The 19,359-nt window shown below is 41.2% G+C and overlaps 2 protein-coding genes across 22 annotated transcripts in view; one reads left to right on the top strand and one right to left on the bottom strand.

Annotated features, from left to right (window-relative positions):
- Positions 1–4,665: 4,665 nt before the first annotated feature.
- Positions 4,666–8,008, bottom strand: IAPP (islet amyloid polypeptide). Of its 2 annotated transcripts, XR_015803605.1 has the most exons (4): positions 7,868–8,008; positions 7,364–7,460; positions 7,091–7,225; positions 5,116–5,393 (listed from the first exon to the last, which is right to left on the bottom strand). XR_015803605.1 is itself a non-coding variant. In XM_088164501.1 (3 exons), the coding sequence occupies exons 1-3, from the start codon at positions 7,441–7,443 to the stop codon at positions 4,935–4,937; spliced, it is 387 nt and encodes a 128-aa protein (XP_088020627.1). In that variant the 5' UTR covers positions 7,444–7,458; the 3' UTR covers positions 4,666–4,934. The 2 variants fall into 2 exon arrangements, 1 of the variants encoding a protein (XP_088020627.1); XM_088164501.1 differs by lacking the exons at positions 5,116–5,393; positions 7,868–8,008 and adding an exon at positions 4,666–5,106 and having other exon boundaries at positions 7,364–7,458.
- LOC106849463 (solute carrier organic anion transporter family member 1A2) overlaps positions 4,996–19,359 on the top strand; it is a 29,994-nt gene continuing 15,630 nt past the window's right edge. For 5 of the 20 annotated variants that reach the window (XM_088164494.1, XM_088164480.1, XM_088164492.1 and 2 more), the window contains exons 1-3: positions 7,155–7,245; positions 9,399–9,444; positions 16,759–16,963. Coding sequence is in view for 13 of the 20 variants with exons in the window: in XM_088164480.1 (XP_088020606.1) it covers positions 16,907–16,963 (57 nt within the window). In the remaining 7 variants the exon portion in view is untranslated. The other 15 variants (XM_088164489.1, XM_088164486.1, XM_088164499.1 and 12 more) reach the window with 13 other exon arrangements.

Consider the following 19,359-nt stretch of genomic DNA (forward strand, 5'->3'; position numbering starts at 1 on the left):
CCGCGCTCCGCCCCGCCGTGCCGCTCCGCCCCGCCACCCCGCCGCTCCGCTCCGCGACGCCGGTCCGCCACGCCACGCCCCGCCGCCCCCCCAGACCCCGCCCTTACCTCTTCCGCCGCCGCCTCCGCAGTGCCCCGACCCTCTGCAGCACATGCTATTTATGTGGAAGGGCCGGCCAGGCCAGCCAATCAGAGCCCGAGGCAGTACCGGCCCGCCTATCAGAGCCCCCCCCATTCCCGCCACGTTCGGCTCCACCCCCATCAGTGCCGTCACCGTGTCCCCGCCCACCGTCCCCGCCGGGCCGCCAGGGACCGCCCCTAACAGTAAATATGGCGGCGCCCGTCCGGTCACGTGATACCGGACAAATATGGCGGCCCGCATGAAGTTCTGCGCGCCGGCGTTATGATCTGCGGGGATGTGCTGTCGAGGTCCCGCGGGGGGGTGGGCCGGCCGGCTGACGCTGCGAGGAACGTCGGTGTGCTGACGTGTGTGGGAGGGCCGCGCCGGTGAGCGTCGGTGTTGCGGACGGGTGACCCAGGGGACGCTCGGGTCCCGCGGGGGGGCGAGACGCCGTGGGACGTTGACGAGATGATGCCAAGAGGCGGGCCGCGGCGCCGAAGTTCGGGGAGGGAGGGACAGCGACGGCGGAGACGCGACGAAGTCGGGCGGAGGGCTGACCCGGTGCCACGCGGGGGCGTGGGCGGCATCGGGACCGGCATGGCCGCGGCCAGCAGGGGGCGCGGCGATACCGACACTGGCACGGGGTCCGGCGCTGCTCTCCTGCTCCGCCGCCAGGCGGCGCTGCGCTGCCGTCCTGCCGGCGCTCTGGGCACGCTCCTGCTAATCAATAATCCTAATCAATAATCTGGGGTTGGTTTTTTTTTGGATCGTGACACTTGGCACAGGAGGGACATTGCCGGCACAGCCCCTCCCCTGCAGAGCCCAGGGAAAAGAGGTGGTCGCTGCCTTTTTTCCTTAGGAGCTCTCTGTGCATTTTGTCTTTCACTGTGTGTGACCACCTCCTTTCAAGGGCAAACAAACTCGGCTGTCTTCCTGACTCACAGCTGCTTTTATTGCTAAGTTTTCTTTGAAAGAGAGATGAGCAGCTGGAACACCGAGCTTGGATGTTGCTGCTCTGCTGGAGAGAGGGGACTGGGGTGTGGAAGGAGTGAAGAACCCCCCAGGCAGTGTGGGGCTGCAGCTCTTACTCGGTCAGTCCTAAGCCATCTGTCAGGCGCAGCCTGGAGCAAGGGTGAATGTGGGTGGCCATCAATACCCCGTGGCTTGCCGGTGAGGAACCGGTGATACGGAGGCAGAAGGGAGGAAGGGGTCGGTTTTGGTGATGGGGAGGTGATAAGGGCACTGGGTCCCTTCTGCCTTGCCATCAGAAGTGACTTTTCCTCTTCTTGTCATGCCACAGGCTCAGAACAATCATTCCCTGTCCAGTTAGGACTGAGCCTCGTTTGTGGAAATTGATGCTGTTCTGTGCTTCACTAGAAAACCGGTATTTTTTCTTTCCTTCGGGTTATATTTTACTTGTGTATGAATTCAGCTGTGTAATTGCACTCAAGTGTGCAGCCAGTGTGGCCACCTCTGTTTTCCTTTCATTCCTCGGGCAGTAGCAACTGCAGAACCCTATTCCAGGTGGCAATGATTTATATATTTCAATAACATATTTGTTCTTGATGCAGCACAGCAAGATAGCAGCCATGAGTTTCTAGAAGGGTGTAGGGGTGAGAGGCTGCAGGGCCGGAAGAGCAGCGGTCATATCAGCAGGAGAAGGCTTTCTTACTTCTATTTGTTGCATATCGGGCATAGGTAAGTGCAATGGGAGTGTTCTGTGGCTGCAACAATAGCCTTTAATGCATTAAAAAGTAAAAGCCTTGTGTAGACAGTGGGGGAAAACAACAGAGATTTAAAGAGTGTATAAGTGACTAACATAAGTAGATGCAATAAAAGGTTAAACAAGGAATGCTAATGGGTAATACTGAGCGATATATCCTTAGACAAAATATTCCTGCTTTATTTTATGCTTGTGCACTTGGACTTTTTTAGGACTGGCTTTGTATTTAAACATTGCCTGATATGCGGCGTGTGTGACTTCGTTACTTACATGCTAAAAAGCAGAGGTTTAGTATCTTCGGTTTTTTAAGGGGAATAATGCCATGTTTATCACGTTGTCTGTATTCTTAATTTTCCTCTTTTGTATTTTTTGTTTGCTTGCATATTCTCTGAAAGATGTAGGGAAGCCAGATGAATTGAAAAAGAATCCAATCTATCTAAGGCTTGATTCTCAAGTAATATTTACATCCCTGAAGAAGCCTAGAAATACATAGTGGGATCTTTAAAAATGCACAGAAAATTCTGGCCATGCTGTTTGCAGAGCTGATGAAGTAATGCTTAAATGCTTATTAGTAATTAATTCATTATTAAATAAATGTATTTATTTTCTTTTTCCATTACAGTCCATTCTTTTCCTGGCTCATTTAGCCCTGGACTGTGCTTGTATCCAGCCTTACTATGGCTAGATGCTTCGTCTCTGAGAGGCCAAGTGCAGCAACAGCAGGAGGGAGGGAGCAGAGCTGTCTTCTCAAGGGAGTACGGGCGGGAACAAATCTCACTGAAGGAAGTTTCTCAAGATGCTCTGGCTGATGAATTAACTAACGTAGCTCAGAATGAAAGTTGATTTGGAGTCTGAGGTGCTGGTGGTGTGGGGGTTTTTTTTACCAAATCTTTTTCTCTTTGATTTTAGTTTGAACAGTTCATACCAAATGCAGATGAGATTCCTGTCAACTAACTCTAGTTATCTTAAAGCTAAGTGCTCATTTTCAGCTAATTGTCTAGACACTCTCTATCATCAGCGAAGAAATAGAGGCACTTCAGGCGTGATTAATCCCATCCTAAAATAGGTGTCTAAGCTGGGATGAATTGGAAGTAGTCTTCCTCCACCAAATAGCAGGAGAGCGCTGACAGCTGGTTAGACAAAGAGGAGCTAAAGACAGGTGAGATGGTCCCCCTCTTTTCTCTCTTGGTGGTTTCACTGACTTAGGAACCGAGTTAGATTTTTCAGTATTTGTGGAATAGTTTGATTGTGTGAAATAGATGCTGGTATCCAATCCACCAGATTCGAGAGTGTGTGAGGCAGAAAATAATGTACCCAGTTTCACTGGTCCTGTGCATGGACAGCCTGTGCTTTGTTAGTGTTTGTCAAATGGTAGCTGAAAAAACAAAATCTGGTGCATAAAGCGTGGCTCATATTCCGGGCTGGGATCAGCCTAGAGATCAGCAGCTACCCACAGGGAAGGCTCCACTTGGTTACTGCTCTGTACAAACAATCTCGCAGTGACACTTCAAAGCTGTCCTCTCTCTCATTTGTTTTCTGAAATATAAATATTCTAAATGAAAAACAAATTAAGCGCACAGTGTGTGTGCAGCGTAACTCAAAAGTAACTGGAATGGAAGGCATTTCAAGCCGGCAGAAGTATTAGTTCAATGGCATATAAACGGTTTTCTCAATAAAATTCAGAATTAATATCCATTAGAACTTTAATGAAGGTTGAAACTTCCCTCAATAAAGAGAGTAATTAATAACACTTTTTACAGTAGGAATCCTGTACTTTTTATTCCCATGCAATTTTTTGTGTGTGAAATGAAGTGAATATGCCATTTAACATTAAATTAGCAAAAATGTTTCTATTTCGAGGTATACTTTGTAACGGAAACAAACCAACTGAAGGCAGTTATTGAACTTTCATTTGCCTCTCCAGAACTAAGGTTCTGCTGAATGTTTTTCGTAATTGGACAATAATGTTTTTCGGACAACAGTGAACCCTTCACTGAGGAAGTGTGGACAAAACAGCCATTTCTGTGAAATGAAACAGCTCACCTCTATGAAAATTTGCTTAAAATTTAAAGGAACTTAAAGGTTTTTAAGCCTGCCCTGATTCTGGGCTGAGAAAGGAGAAAATAATGCTGTCAGATTCTCATTAAGGTCTGCCCATCTCTGAAATATTTCCCCTGGATTTTGGTAGCAATTTAAGTATGCCAGTGGAAAAAATTACTGAGTTTCTATGAAGTGTTTTGGTTCTTGAGCTACTCATTGTTTTTTCTCTTCCCTTTGTTACTGTAGTTAAGGAAAGGAATACCCAAGGACGAGAGTTTCTCCTAGATTGTATCAGAGCTATCTCTTATTCATATTTATTATACTTACATATATTATTATACTTATTATGCTTACATTTTACTGATATCATCTTAACATAAGAACTGCAAATCCTTAAAATCCCCTGCTCAGTAGGCACAGAAGTCTGTGCTGCAAGACCACGTTTCCTTGCTTGCTGTATGTTATAGTGGAAACAGGCCAATCAGTTAACTGCATAATTGTCTGATTATGGTGCACAATGCAGCATCTTTTCTCATCTAGTTGTTCCTTCAACTGTACCAGACAAGATGCTGTAGATGTTTAAAAAACAGAAGATTCTTCTGTTTTACTTTCATTAGGACATAACTTTTGCTAGCATTCTGATATTTATTGTTCTTTAATTAAGGCGGTTTCTTTCTCTTACCAGACTGTGACTATAAAGACATACACATCATGGGTTATCTTTTTCATCCTTTTAATAATAATAATAATAATAATAATAATAATAATAATAATAATAATAACATTGTTGCCATTACTTTTCCATTTATTATCGTGACAGATTTTTACAAAGGATTTTAACAAGCAGATTTCTGGATTTCTTAATGGGGTTGAAAGAATAGCCTATGCATGTCATTGTACATGCATGGTGGAATGATGAACATAAATCACATACCCCCCCCCACACACAGAGAAAACAAGGCACTGGTAAGACTCTACAAGTAATAAATGACCGAGAGGTTGTTGATACAATAAAAACTGAGCTTCTAGTGTCAGCAGCCATCTCCAGAGCCTAAAGCTGTGCGTGGCTCTGGGGCTCTCTGTCCCTCTTTCCGTAGGTGTTGGAGCCCACGTTGGTGGGCGGGTAAAGGGCCCCGGCGCTGCCGCTGGAGCGCACCAGGAAATCGGCCAAGCGCTGCGTCACACACGTGGCCGTGTTGCATCTCCTCTTCTCCAGCTGGTGACTGCCAAGGTGAAACAAAGACAGCCAGCAGTAAGTCAAACGATGAGCCATCGAGTGTGCCACTTCTCATAGTCATTTGAGCTCTGCTAATGTGGGAGTTCTTTTAATATGTGCACAAATACAGGAACATTAGAATCTTCCCACCACCTACTTTGTTCCTGAAAAAAATCCTTGTGCTGGGTGCTATTATCAGTTTTAATGATGGAGGTTATTCAAATGCAGAGACATGAACTGTCATATGTCGTTTTTATTGATATCCTGCACAGCAGTTTATGACATCTAGAAAACCTGTAATGATAGTATAGGTGAGACACAAAGTGAAAGCAATGATTAAATGTTTAACTTTCAGCTGAACTTCTAAATCTATTTAGAGCTCTTGCTGATATCATGAGGATTACTAACATAATGATGATCACTAACATTTATTCAGTTCTCATGTTTTCACAGAATTACATCCTGCTCTCACTGAAGTGAGTGGTAATATTCCAGTCCACAGCAAGTGGATTAAACCCAAAGACTCTTTCTCCCATCTGCACCACATATCATGAGAAGTAGCAGGCATTGCCAGCTTCTGCCAACTGCAGAATCACTTAGGATGGTCTTTTGCTCTGTCTCTCTCCCACTTAGCTCTGACTAAACAGAGGTTTCACCTAAAAAAAAAACCTGCCACATCTCTTTTGAAACACCAGCAAATTGAAAGTTCTGTTGTGGTGAGAGAAAATCCTTTGCTGAATGATACTTTAAAGAGTGTCCGAGGAAGGATCCGTATCTAGAAATAACATTTTATGATCTGAACCGACAGATCATTTACAGAACTCCACGTAAAACTTATGTAGCACGAGGGTTTTTTTTAAATTGCAATGTAATGGTTAGCTTGGGTTTTCAGACTTGTTTCTTAGATTACTGTGTTCTTCCTTCAAACAGAAATACTTGCTCGCAGAGATTGCCTACTGAGTTGTTGCATATTTTCTTGGACTTCTTCATGCTGATATGGCATGAATTAGATATCACTTTGTGGCTAAAATTTACTGTGAAGAGCAGCTATATCCCAGTTTCAAACTCTGAGCAGTTACCAATGTGTTCCTTTGCTTACTGATTATTAAATCTATCATCTAAAATGTCATATAACCTTTTGAAGTTATTTGTATTGATCTAATAATACGAGAGGAATGGCAGCTATGAAAGGAATGTCTGTCTTATACAGGTTCTTGATTAGTAGATAGGCAGCAGTTCTTAAGCAATTAATATTTTAAATGTGTAATTGCATTACAAGAAAATTGTTGCATAGGGCTTTATATAACCTCCCATTGACTTTCATGGATATTTCTTTTGGTTTTATTCAAGTCCTTACCACACAAGGTTCAAATAGCAACTGGTTCTCACAGAGGTCCTGAAATTGAATTTATAAATAACAATATATTTCAGACAAGTGAAATTCTCTCAGAATCAATTTCTTCTTTTCCTTCTTCCTATGATTAATATTTAATTATGTGATTTAAAAATTGCTTAATTACTGAAAGCATTTTTACTATAAAATAATTCCATTCCAGTAGAGCTGCAGTATTATTAAGAAGGGTATGTTTTCTTTTCTTTCCCCTCCAGGCTTGGAAATCTGATGAACTTTTTAAAAAGGAAGGCGCTTGCAAAATACACCTTTCTTCACAAGGTAATGTAGTGTTTGCAGCCTTTTTAATTTAAGAAAGTTTATAATTGTAAAGTGATCAAATGATTTGAAACAAAGTCCCTGGATTTCACTTTCGACCCTAAATGCTTTGATCTTTTTGTTACAGAAAAGCTGATCTTTATGCTTATAGGAAAGCTCTGTTTAGTAAAAGGATATTTTAATATCCTTTTTTTTTTTTTTTTTTTTTTTTTGGAGGAAAAACAGCAGAAGCAAAGTCTCTCAAATAGCAGGATATCACTGGAACAAAGTTTGCTTCATGATTCAATCTGATATGGCTGGAAGAAACAAGGAAAATCAATACCTTTTTGTCTTTGCTGCTGGTTGTTCTGGCATTTCCTCACTGAGTCCTGAGAGTGTATTCTGTGACATTACAGGCAACATCCATCCTTGTCTCTTGGAAGTACCATCAGATAGATCATCAGCCAGAGACAGTAATCTTTGAACAACAATAAAACAGTGAGCTTGAATAACTCTATTTTTATATTATTTAAGACATGAAAGCAAAAGCAACTCATGCAATAATCTGAACACCTTTTTCCCTAAAAAGAAATAAACATGATTATTTGTCACTCACCTCTCAATAGGTGTAGCTTCCAAACAGCTCAGAGTGACAGAAAGTGCAATGAAGAAAACTGACAACTTCAGGTTGTGCATCTTCCCTTCCAAACTTTCTGAAAAGAACAGTGATTCAAAACTGAAAGCTAACCCAAATACTCTTCAGCACATCCTATCACCGATGCCCATTCTGTCCTAAATCAAGAGCAATTAGTCTTTTTCACGGGCTAGAGTGAGAAAAATGATCCCTTCAAGTTTAGTGACACAATTCAGTTTCAGAAATATGGCTCTCAGCAGTAAATGCTCATTTTCCATCCAGTAGTTTCAATCCTATCCCTTATCTCTGATTTGCGTTTCCTGACATATCCCAGTCTCAAATTCTGGTCCCCAGTGCAGTTTACTTTAAAGCTGTCTTAGTCTTTTCCTGAAAAAATGCTCTTGATTAATAATAGGGGATATTGTGCTTTTCTAAAGCGCATCTTTTGCACAGCAGGTAAAGTAAGAAAAAAGGGAAATTATTTACCTTTTTGTGGTCACAGATCTAACTGGAGAAGCCAGCAAGCCCTCTTGGTTAGCAGGAAGTGTGCATGCAACAATTCCACGCTTGCATCTGGCTCTGGAGTATCCTTCTCCCTCTTCCTTTCTGGCAAGTCTCACGACTCTTATATATCCTCGACACCTTTCTCAGCTCTGACATCAGGCAGCACAGAGAGACTGTCGTTAATTCCAATCCCTACAGACAGAAAGTGCCCCAGAGAGGAGCAGAGGCAGGTGGGTCATTATTGCACTAGTACATCAGTAAATATTCTCCTGCTGTATGCAGAATGCCCTCGTGAAGGTACTGCAAGAGCATATTGCACATCAGAAATGTAGCCTCAATTTTACAGCTCTGATAAGCTGCTGTGGTTATATTCCCTGTGGGTGTTTTCGTGGGCTAAATAAGGTAACAAAAGTCACAAAGAAAGCCAGAGCAAATGAAACGCCAGGCCACTGGTAATTGAAATACAAGAAAACATGTCTCAGAAAAGATGGAAAAGTTAAAGTTGTGGAGGTTTGCTGTACAATATAGATAGAAAGCAAAGGTATCTGAAGGGATAAAAGCTGTATGATGAATAAGAAAAGAGTGAAAGTTATTTAAATTGACAGATAGAGTTCTCATTCAGGGTAACACGGTAGAAATCATGCACATTTTTCAGTCAAGTTTAAATGTCAATGAAAATTCTGTCGCAATGAATGTAAATTCTCATATTTTAAAAACCAGGTGGATTTGTCATGAGTGAAAATTGAGTCAATTATTGCTTTTCAGAAGGCAAAGACTAGGATTAAAAAGCCAGGAGATGTCAGAAAAGCCAGAAAACGTGCAAATTTATTTCTCTAGTATGCATAAAGTATGGTTGAGGGGAAAATGTACAGCTTTTAATAGACTAAATCCAGTGTTGATGAAATATCTAATTGCAGATTTCCAAGGATACAGATTAGAACCATTTACCTCTGATTTCAGTGGAAATTAGGCAAATCACTTCCCCCTCCCTCCCCCCCCAGCTCCTTAGTTTCTGCGAGGTACCCCCCTGCCTTTGGAACAGGTCTTTTAATTATTTCTAAAGATCAAGGTTCTGGCACAAAAGCTGAGCAAAAGTTCTCTGTGATAAGAAGTTACCATGTGCATCTTTTCTATCCCCGAGAACATGAATTAGTTCAGAACTGCTTCAGTGCCAAGTCCCCTGCCTTAACTGGAAACCCCCTTCTTTGTTGGTTTAGTCTGTAGTACCAGATTTCATTGCAATGGCTCGAGTTCCAGCGTTGGCTCACTTCAGGCATCTGTGCTACTTGAGGTGAATACTGAAGGGATATTTAGCTGGGATAGCAGCTTCTTAACTTGATTACAACAGTCTGCAAAAAAGACTCTAGAAAGTGACAAAATGTTTTCTTGATTGTTGTAGATGTTGCTTTGTGCTTTTTGTGTGTTGTGGTTTTTTGTTTGTTTTTTTAAGGGGTGATACTGCTGGATATTTTTCTCTCTGTTTTTAATATGATCATATACTTCTTTTCGCCAGGTTCCTGTAATTTCCTCTCTGGATGGACAGTCCCAGTGTAAGAGAAGTAAGTACGATATTTTATCTTCAGCATGACAGTAGGTTCCATGCAACATCTGAAACAAGTTTATCCCTCCAAAGACTCACTGTAGAATTTGACTATAATGAAATAACATTCTGGTGTCACTTTCACTTTGGCAATTTTGCTTCTCTGAAGTGAAGGCATGATTAAACCCATTTTACAGTGATAGTATTTTGCTGAAAAACAATTATACAGATACTCTGGCTCAGGATCGACATCAGCCAATCTTCACTGCTTGGACATTGAACTTGAAAATGCCTGAGTGGAAATTCCTGAGTGGAAAGAGATCCGTGTGCCACTGACACTCAGCAGTGGTCTTTATGCTCAGCCCATGTGAGAGATGTTGTTTCAAATCCTGCAAAGCAATGGATAGATCAGTTTGTGTTTAAGATTTTAAAAACCTGAACTTAATACTCAGAATCTGCTCTGTTTTGAGGCATCTAAGTGAGTGGTTTCAAACTTGAGTCAAGCTATGGGTTGAGAGAAATAAAAAGAAATAACAATTTTCAAATAAATATTGATCCCAAATTCTAATTGCAGCTGTCCTGCAAGCAGACTGGGGGGGAGCCACTAATGCTTTGAGAGAAGAAGAGAAAGGCTGCTTCTTGAGTGCATTGTAGAAATGAAAGTAGGCTCATGATGTCCCAGGAGCATTGCCAGCCTCCTGGGCTGCACAGCATCTTGGCAGAGTCAGCAAGAAGTCTATCCAGCAATTAGTCACGTGTAAAGTTAACAAAATTAAGCTACTGCAGCTCCACTTGCAAGTTCTCTTAAGCAGGAGTAGTGTTTTCCTTCACAAACAGGAATGGAATATTAAATTGTGGAGTCTCTTTGACAGCAGAACAATTCATAACTCAAATTTCAGGATGCTGCCACTAAATACTTTGCAGTTAGTACCATTCAATGAGTGGTTGGAAAGCTATTTTTACCACTGACAAAGTTCCTTAACCTTGATCTTAGAAAAAACCCTTTATTCTTGCGCGTTACCTGTTATCAGCCTAAGGGAAAAAAAAAAAAGTCAAGTGTTCTTATTAAAGAAATCTGTGATTAATTCTTCTATTCTTAGTAGTTACATGGTAATTTAGATATTTATACTGGTGTTTAAATTTTTATGCAAAGATTTGTCTAAAGAATTCTGTCTACAAGAGGGTGAAGTGACACCAGAGCTGACATTTAAAAACAATCCAGAAGACATGTATTCCCAATTCCTTGGTTCCTTCTGGAAACTACCTACGCAGTGTCTGGAATTGCAGAAATGCTGACCATGCTCTGCTCTGGGATGTACTGGCAGAGGAACGGGGAACCGGCCTTGTCTCAAGTGTCTGCTGCTTTCCTGTCCTGGGGAGTGGCACTTGTATCACTGAACGTGAGATGAATAGAGAGATCATTCTAGTGCCTGTTTCTAGTGCACAGGTCTAAAACAGCATAGATGATCTGTGCCTGTTTCTCCTTTTTGCCTACAAAAGCGGCCTTGGGCAACTTGCTTAGGTGCAGATGTTTACACTGTGGGTGTCTAAATGCAAATGAAATTAATTCCATCAGGGGTGCTTCAACTTTCTTACGTGCTCAGTGCCTGAGATTAAAACTTGTCTCCCTCTTTCTCATTTACCTTTTTCTTAGGCTATTTTTGCCACCTGCTGGGCAGCTGGTTGCCACTTCTAATGGCTACTTTTCAACGTTTGAGTTCTACATTTGCTTAATAACATTAATAAGACACATAAAGACTCTTGGTAATGGATGTATCTCTCCCATTTGTGTCAGAGCCACATTACCTGGTGCAGGCACTTCCCCAGCTGCTCTACAGCTGTGTGAAGCAGATGTCTCCAGTAAATTATGCTGTTGCTCAGTTACCAGGAACTAGAAGTGTGTGAATAACTCATGGATTAGTTGGTCTGTTGTATCCAAATGGAAAAAGGGAAGGTTTAGTCATTAACTTGCAATGGGCTTATTTCAATTTTTTGAATAAACCAGCGATCAGAACAGCAGCAGCATTAATATGTGTCAGTACAAATATTACCAGTAATGACACAGAGTGGTGCACATGTCACAGCTTGTAGCACAGTGTTTAATGCCATTGTTTCGTGTTTACAGCAATTTTAGTAGCCTTTCATTCCTTTTAAATTAAGCTGCAAACCAAAAGTAAAGCATAAAAAGGTGGTTTCATTGATAGAATCAGCATCTCCGAAAAAGTCAAAGTACCCTATGTGGCCAAATCTGACATCAGACGAGTAAATCAGGTTTTCTGCTGTCATTTTATATATCCTAAAATATCCAGGATTGACGTTCACGAACCTGGCTGTCAGAACACTATTGTAGCAACTAAAACCTATGTGGAACATCAGAGGGAGCATAAAATCACTCTGGACAATTATGATTAGGAACCTTGATTGTTCCATACATTTTTACATTTACATGGCAAAGTCTGAAAATTTTGGCTATAATGCTCTCTTCCCAGTATTTTTTGCTTCGCGCTATATTATCGAATACTACAATGTTTGTACTTTCTGGTGTGTGGAGTTGTAATTTTCTACTGTTAGCACTTAAGCTGTGTGTAACTACTTTGCTCAAATAGTGTTTTATCAAATATGCTTTTGCTAGCACAACTATATTTGTTACCCCTGTTGCATGTGGGCCATTTCAGTGCTGATAAAAATACAAAGAGCTGTTCCTGTTGATCCCAAACATGATGCTAAACCTGAGGAAGAGATACGTAAGAAGCAGCTGAGAGGTAAGAGGTGGAAAGTTAATCATTTCTCCCCAGTGGAAAAAAAAAAAAGATGATTCAGAAATAAAGAGTGTCTATCCATGGAATTGACGAGCAAATGAAAATAAGTAATTTGGGTAGTGAACAGTATTTTAAACCAACTTTTATGATGTATTTTGTTACTCAGCTCACACCGCTGACAGAACAATGGTTGTATCCTGAAAGGACTATTGCTAATGACTGCTCTGAGCTCAGCAGTTTGTGCTGAATCAGTGCCTACAGCTGGGAACCCCTCAAGCAGGAGAAATAAACTCCGTGTTTAGATCAGAAAAGTCAGAACTGACAGTGCAGTGGTTGCTGTTCCTAGTGTTCCTATAGTTCCTAGTGCCATTCTTACTTACAGTTAATAGCGTTTTAATTGCATCCAACAATTTACCTTTGAATACAACAGAAGGTTTAACTTTTTGGATTTCCTTTTCCCCTGTCTCTCCTGCAACCTGTTTCCAGAAGGCAAGAGCAGGACTCCCTTTTGGTTACCAATGTCACTCTCAAGGGCTCTAAACAGTGCTAATGGTAAATATGAAAATGGAATAGAAATACTGTTCTTCCTTTGTGGTAAACTGTGAGAAGATGGGTTGAAAGGATAGTACAGAAGGCAATCTCTCCCAGTGAATTACAGCTGTACTGGTTACTGAGGGTTGGAAACATCAGTGCCTGCCCCATGAGGATGGGGGTTATGCAAGAGTGGGTGAGCTGGTCACTGATTACAGTTAGAGCTGGGGACTGAGAACTCTGGTGCAGGATTTTGGGCTGGAGCCTGCTGGCTGTCCTGTGAGGAGGTAAGGGACAGACAAGGTAAGAAGATGCTGTGTGAGGGACAGACAGGGTTAGGTGGCTGGGTAAGGGACAGCTTGGGGTTAGCCAGTCATGCAGGGAGGGGAGAAGGAGTCAGTGCTGTGTGGAGCTGCCTGTAAGCAAGCCCTTTAAAAGAAGGCATGTAATAAAGGACTGGGGTGATGCCAGTCCATCTCGACATAATTGCAACAGTAAACTAAAAGTCATCCATTGCTACCTGCTGTGCTAATTCTCTTCAGTTGCTTTCGATAGCAATTAATGTATAGAAAGGTATTCGGGTTTCAAAGATATTGCTGGAATGTACACTTGCCACTACTACAATAGAACAGGGAGTTCTCTAACGTCTTGTATTCATGTGTACTTCAAAGCAATACAAAAGGCCTTGCTAAAAGCAAGGGCAAGGTGATTATACTGAACTACAGAATCATAGAATGGCCTGGGTTGGAGGAGATGTTAAAGATCATCCAGTTCCAACCCCCTGCCATGGGCAGGGACACCTTTCACTACACCAGGTTGCTCCAAGCCCCATCCAGCCTGGTCTTGGACACTTCCAGGGATGGGGCAGCCTGTGCCAGGGCCTGACCAGCGTCACAGGGAAGGATTTCTTCCTAATGTACCACCTAAACGTACTCTCTGTCAGTTTGAAGCCATTTCCCCATGTCCTGTCATTCCACACTTTTGTAAATAGTCTCTCTCCGTCTTTCTTGTAGGCTCCCTTCAGGTACTGGAAGGCCTCAATTAGGCCACCCCTAAGCTATTGAATGAATGAAGTCTCCCTAAATGCTCCTGTTAGGGAAAAAAAAAAAGGAATTAGGCATGTGTGGCAGTTCTTTTTCTGATTTAGTAAGTGTAACTGTGAGAATTCTCTACCCCTTCTTCCCCACCCCAGCATCTCATATAAAGAGCACAGACATCTGTAGAAGCTGCAGTGAGACCAGGAACCACCCTCCATGCTGCCCAGACTTATTCCACTGCAGGTGAATCACTGGTAAATATGAAGCAAATTAAATCAGCCACCTCTTAGAGAAACTGCTGTTATCAAAATAATTCTACACAGATTCATACCGGCCCTTCATACTTGATGCAGTGCATAAGTTTTAACTAAGTTTACTTTTAAACTCTCCCACTTTTGAAAAAAACAGATTTTTTTTTCTCTGCAAACTGCTGCAAGGGAATGACAATCTGGCTTTGTCTTGAAACGTTCTGAGTCCTTTAGATGATGCTGTCTTGACAGCCCTGCTATTAATAGTGGCATTTTCCCTGCTGTTTAAAAAGGAGATTTGTGCTGAACTGAGAATCAGTCATGTTCGTAATAATTTTTCACTAAGGGTGGATGCAGTCTATGAGCTTACGTAGGAGAATTTACATTGACGATACCGTGAGACATTAACTTATTTATGGTATGTCATCACACATAGCTGCAAAATAAGAGAGCCTTTCTTCAAAAAGAAGTGCAGTAGGGCTGAATTTACAGTATGCTTGAATCATTGTATGTGTGAGTGCAAGACCTGACCTTTTCATTCTGCTTGGAGATGAGAAAAGACTTTGATAAGCACATGGAACAGGAATAAGTACATGAAACGATCTTTCTACTATAAGATGCCATTACAAATTCATTAGAAGTTCAGCATACGCATCTGAAAACATTTAGTGGATTTTTGGTCTCTTTTGGTAGTGTCTTTTAAACCAAATATTGCTCTTTCCTTCCATTTAGCAGCAAATCCACTTTTGGCTGAGCTCATCCTTGATAACAGAATTCAGGAATGGTGTGAAAAAGTCAGAACTTAAATGTGAGCTCTCACAAATAATTTAGGAGCTACAAGTGACATGGCTAGTCCGAAAGGTGGTGTTTTTTTGCAATAAATTGTTATTGAGCCAAACACCCAGTGGAAAATTGAAAGCGCAGCTTTATTGCGAGGGGGGGGAAAGTGAGGCTCTGGAACCTTTCAGTCATTAACATATTGAAATAATTTCATATTAACACATACTGTACCAATGACTGATAAAATTTCAATGGGAAAAAGTTGAGAAGTCACCTTATGGGAGCATTTGATTCAGAAAAGAGCCTTGTCCAGAGCAGAAAAGAGGCACAGACTTCAGGACAAGTGTCTTCAAAGTCGGTTGGTGTTGAATATCTCCTGTATATTTGGTAATGGGTATCTTGAATTCGGTTTTGGTTTAAGAGTATTTTCTGTTACGTTACTGTCTGCATAGGTAGTCTACTTTTATTATTATTTTTCTTGATTTGTAGGATTCCTACACATTTCCACTCTGGCTGGTGACCGTGATTCTAGAGACTGTAGGCTTGATTTTGTTAGTTTTCACAGAATTCCCCTGGGCTGCAAATGACTCTTCATTTTGGAGAGCTATCACATTCCCACATGCTTATTGAAATTGTGTTCATGCTTAGTAGTATTGTGTTTAAGAATGAGCAATGTTGGCAATGCCATGTATAATTTCATGTCAACAGAACATTTCATACCACTTCATATAAACGACGGGCTAGCACATTCTTAAAACTATTTTTTAGGATGTTATCATAAGCAGGCATAATCTTCATGGTGTTATGCTTTAAGTAATGTATCATCCTGCTGCCTTTTATAATACTCATGAATTGTAGAAGTTAAAAGAGCCTCTGTTGAAAGAACTGTAGAAGTTACCAACATAGAGGTGAGGTATTCTTTATTAGAAACTTTTAAAGCTACACTGTTACTTGAAATCAGTACTTTAATTTCCACTAAAGAGGATGTAGAGAGCCGAAAGAGGATGTATATTTCATGCAACTTTAACCTTTCTGAGAAAGAGTATCTTTTTCAGGGGATCCTATGAAAATTTCCCATGTTTTAAAAGTGAGATGTTTGTAGCTAGAAACATGCCAAGCTAGGTGCCCAATTCCCAAAAGATCCTGCATCTTCCACTCAGATGTTTCACACCTTTTATGACTGAGTAAGTAAAGTGCACCTAGAAAGGCCAGGAGTATCACCTTTAACCATTTAGCCTGATGGTATCTCTGCACACAAACCACATCATCACACATCAAGACCCTTGTGGACTTGATGGATAGTGAAAGTGAAATGCTATCGGGTTACATAAACCACTGATTGATGAATCATAGGTAATGTAATTTTTCAGAGGAGAAGACTCCAGAGAGACTTTGAAGCTTTGAGCTACCAGTCAACCTGCAGTGCATTTGTTCCTTTAACTTTTCTCAAAGTATGTTCCTGAGACAATTTGTCTTGTTAGTGGAAAGCTGATGACCAGATCACACGACAAATCCCTTTGTACTTTAACTAGGAAGTACTGCCCAAAAGTATATAATTAGTTTTTCGACTTTCTGGAAAGCTGTTTTGACCTGTCTCAGTGCCAAGACTTGAAGCTGTATGTACCAACTCTTAGATGTGATGTCTAATGGATTTAATTGAAGTCAAATTATCCCTTCCTGTCATGTTAGCTAGAACTATTTATTCTTGGTCAAATTAATCTCTGCTTTTGTAACATCCAGTAATTAGTAACATAATCTCTATCCCTTCTGACCCTATGTCACCCTTCCTAGAACTCTGCCCAGCCTGTAAATTTACACACTCAGGTGCACTCCTAAAGTTCCTTTCTTACTTGTGGGTGCTCTCCGGATGTCTTCAGTGGACAGGAGTGTCAGCATTTCATGCTCGGAGATGTGACATAGATGTAGCCCTTGGCTTGCTTTTTTTTTTTTTTTTTTTTTTTTTTTTTTTTTTTGGTAGGGAAGAGAAAGAGATGGGCTTAATTTTACTTCTAAGCACTCAGTCCATGTCTGTCACATCTGAGCACTCTAAAATGCACAGCTGAAACAACTTGGCAAAAACACAAGTTTGGGCCCATGCTTGGTTAATTTTCAACAATGTAGATTTAATGTCAAAGTTCAAGCGTGCCATATCAGTGATGTCTTCCAGAAACCTTTTCAAAACTGTAAGTACCTAATTCTTTTACCATAAGAGTATTTTCCGTTGTCAGTCTAACATTAGTGTAATTGCATTTGAGTAACAGTTTGAACTATACCTAGTAAAACAAGATTTCAAAAAGCTTTTTGCAACCATAAAAATAAATTAGTTAAAAATTCTGACACAGTAATTGCTTTCTGAATCGTTATGTTTTGTGATTTTTAACCCTGTAAACAAAATAAAGACGTGGCAGTTTGTCTATATGACTAAGCTTAGCTAAATGGAAGATGAATTTTACATTGAAAGTAACATGTCCTCTTGGGACTTAGGCAAGGCAACTTGCAAAACATTGCATCATCAGCTTTAAATCCAGATATTTGGGTGCTTTTGTTAGTTTTATAGTTAGCTAGAGTGAAATGGGATTTAAAACTATAAACTGTGTTGCTGAGTTTGTGTGGGGCAAATGGGACTGAAGTGATATCTCAGTGCTTGCCTGCCTGCTGCTGTCAGCTGCACCAAACAAGTCTGTTCTCGTCCCCACAGTAGGGCTCTGCTTTGGTTTAAGGCAGCCTTGTTCAGCCCATGCTGGATGCTGTGTGTCCTGCAGCTGCTTTGAGCTGCCCACACTGAGGGAGATCTTTGTGCACTGTGCCAAGTGGGTCTCTTCTGATCACTTGTCTGTCTGGTTGCCCGTGGAGATTTAGTCAGACAGTGAAAGTTGCCTGGAAGAGGCAGTTGTGGTGTCATTGCCAACTCCTAGCCTGCCATAAATGTGTTCCCAACTCAGTGCAGAAGTGGAGAGAAGAATTTTACTGTCCTCTTCCATGAAATATCAGTGAACACTGCAGGCTTATGAGTGTGATTCAGGTGCAGGTGTTCAGCTGGTAGGTCAGTAAGAACCCGAGGGCAAACTTTTGCACATCTATTTTAATATAGCTATATTTCAGCCTGTTTAATGAGCTAAAGAGGTTTGCGGATGAGTCTGAAGAGCCCAAGAGCATAAACAAGGCACACAAGAGGAATGGACAACAGAGAGCAAGTAGATGGGAGAAGGGAGTGGGAGCACACTTGGTTCATCTTTAGGCACAGAAATGGCAATTTAAATTCTAACCTGGACTTAAAGTGTGGTGTGAATGCACCTGAGATGAGTGAGTTATGCACCTGTGTCTTTCTGATAATTTAGGGTATTAATCTGCATTGGCTTCAGTAACATTTGATGATGGGTGTCCACAAAATATTATAGAACTGAGGAAAGTAATTTCAGAAACAGAGCTGGAAATAATAATTGTCTACTTTGTTATTCAATTAATAATCTTAATACTCTTCCCAGTAAAAAATTGATCAGAATGCTTTTTTTTCCTGGATCATAATTTATGTTCTGAGAGAAGGTATGAATAATTAAAGGCAAGCAATGCTGGTTTGTCTTCTGTAATTGCTTGAGGAGCAGCGTCATGTGTCTGATTCCCTAAGTCAAAGGGTAACAGGTTGCTGTCTGGTATCTTGGAGCACCAGGAGAGAAAACCTGCAATTAGCCAGATGATGTTCCCTGTGTGTGATAGTGAAATGCAAGGACTGGTGCAGTAAGGGAAAGAATCCCTTTGCCAGCTCCTAGAAGAGAACATGTATAGGGCACTGCTGTTGTGTTTTGGTATTGCTGGTGGGCTTCAGAGGAAAGAAGTATTTAGATAAGGCATAAATGATTCCCTGGGATATAAATTTTATTTCAAATTGCAATTAAAAAGCTGTATGAGCACAGTTTAGTCCTGTGATTGAACACAGTTTGTGAAAAAATCTGTGAGCAAAGCAGAAATATATCTATCTCTGTATGTATCAAAGCTAATTGTCTGAGTGCTGACCACTTACAGTTAATTGTAAAGTATTTCCAGGAGTGCTGTAATCATGCATTATTCTTTTAAAAACGGGAAGTGAGAAGGTAGCTATAGAGGGAGTTAATGCCTGTGAATTTGCTAGGAATCAAGTTAGTTAGGAAACACATTTGAGAGGATTAACATTGTTGTAGAAATTAATGTTTGAAGAGATTGACCAGAAGGGTGCCGAGTTGAAGAATTTGAAAGGCAGCTGAGTCCTCTTGGTGGGCTTGTCAAGCTTGCTCCCCAGCCTGGATTCATGAGGTGGGAAACACAGAGCAGAGCAGGTGCTGCAGGATCCCTTGGAAAGTGTATCCGAGACAAAAAAGAGGAAATTAACCTGTGTCCATCCTGCCTATCAGGTAGGGCTCTGACTTGCCCTGGTTTTCTTCAGCTTACTCCCTCAGGCTGCAGGGAGCTGTATTGCATAACTTTCTTTAATGGAGTCTTTGTGGGAGACTCTCCTTAGAATGAGACCTGTTTAATTCACTGTGCAAACCCTCAGATGTGTCGGGGCTTTTACAGGTCAATATATCCGCGTCCCTGGAATATATTG

Source organism: Sturnus vulgaris, chromosome 5 (assembly GCF_052056855.1).
Source record: "Sturnus vulgaris isolate bStuVul1 chromosome 5, bStuVul1.hap1, whole genome shotgun sequence".
Taxonomy (NCBI): Eukaryota; Metazoa; Chordata; class Aves; order Passeriformes; family Sturnidae; genus Sturnus; species Sturnus vulgaris.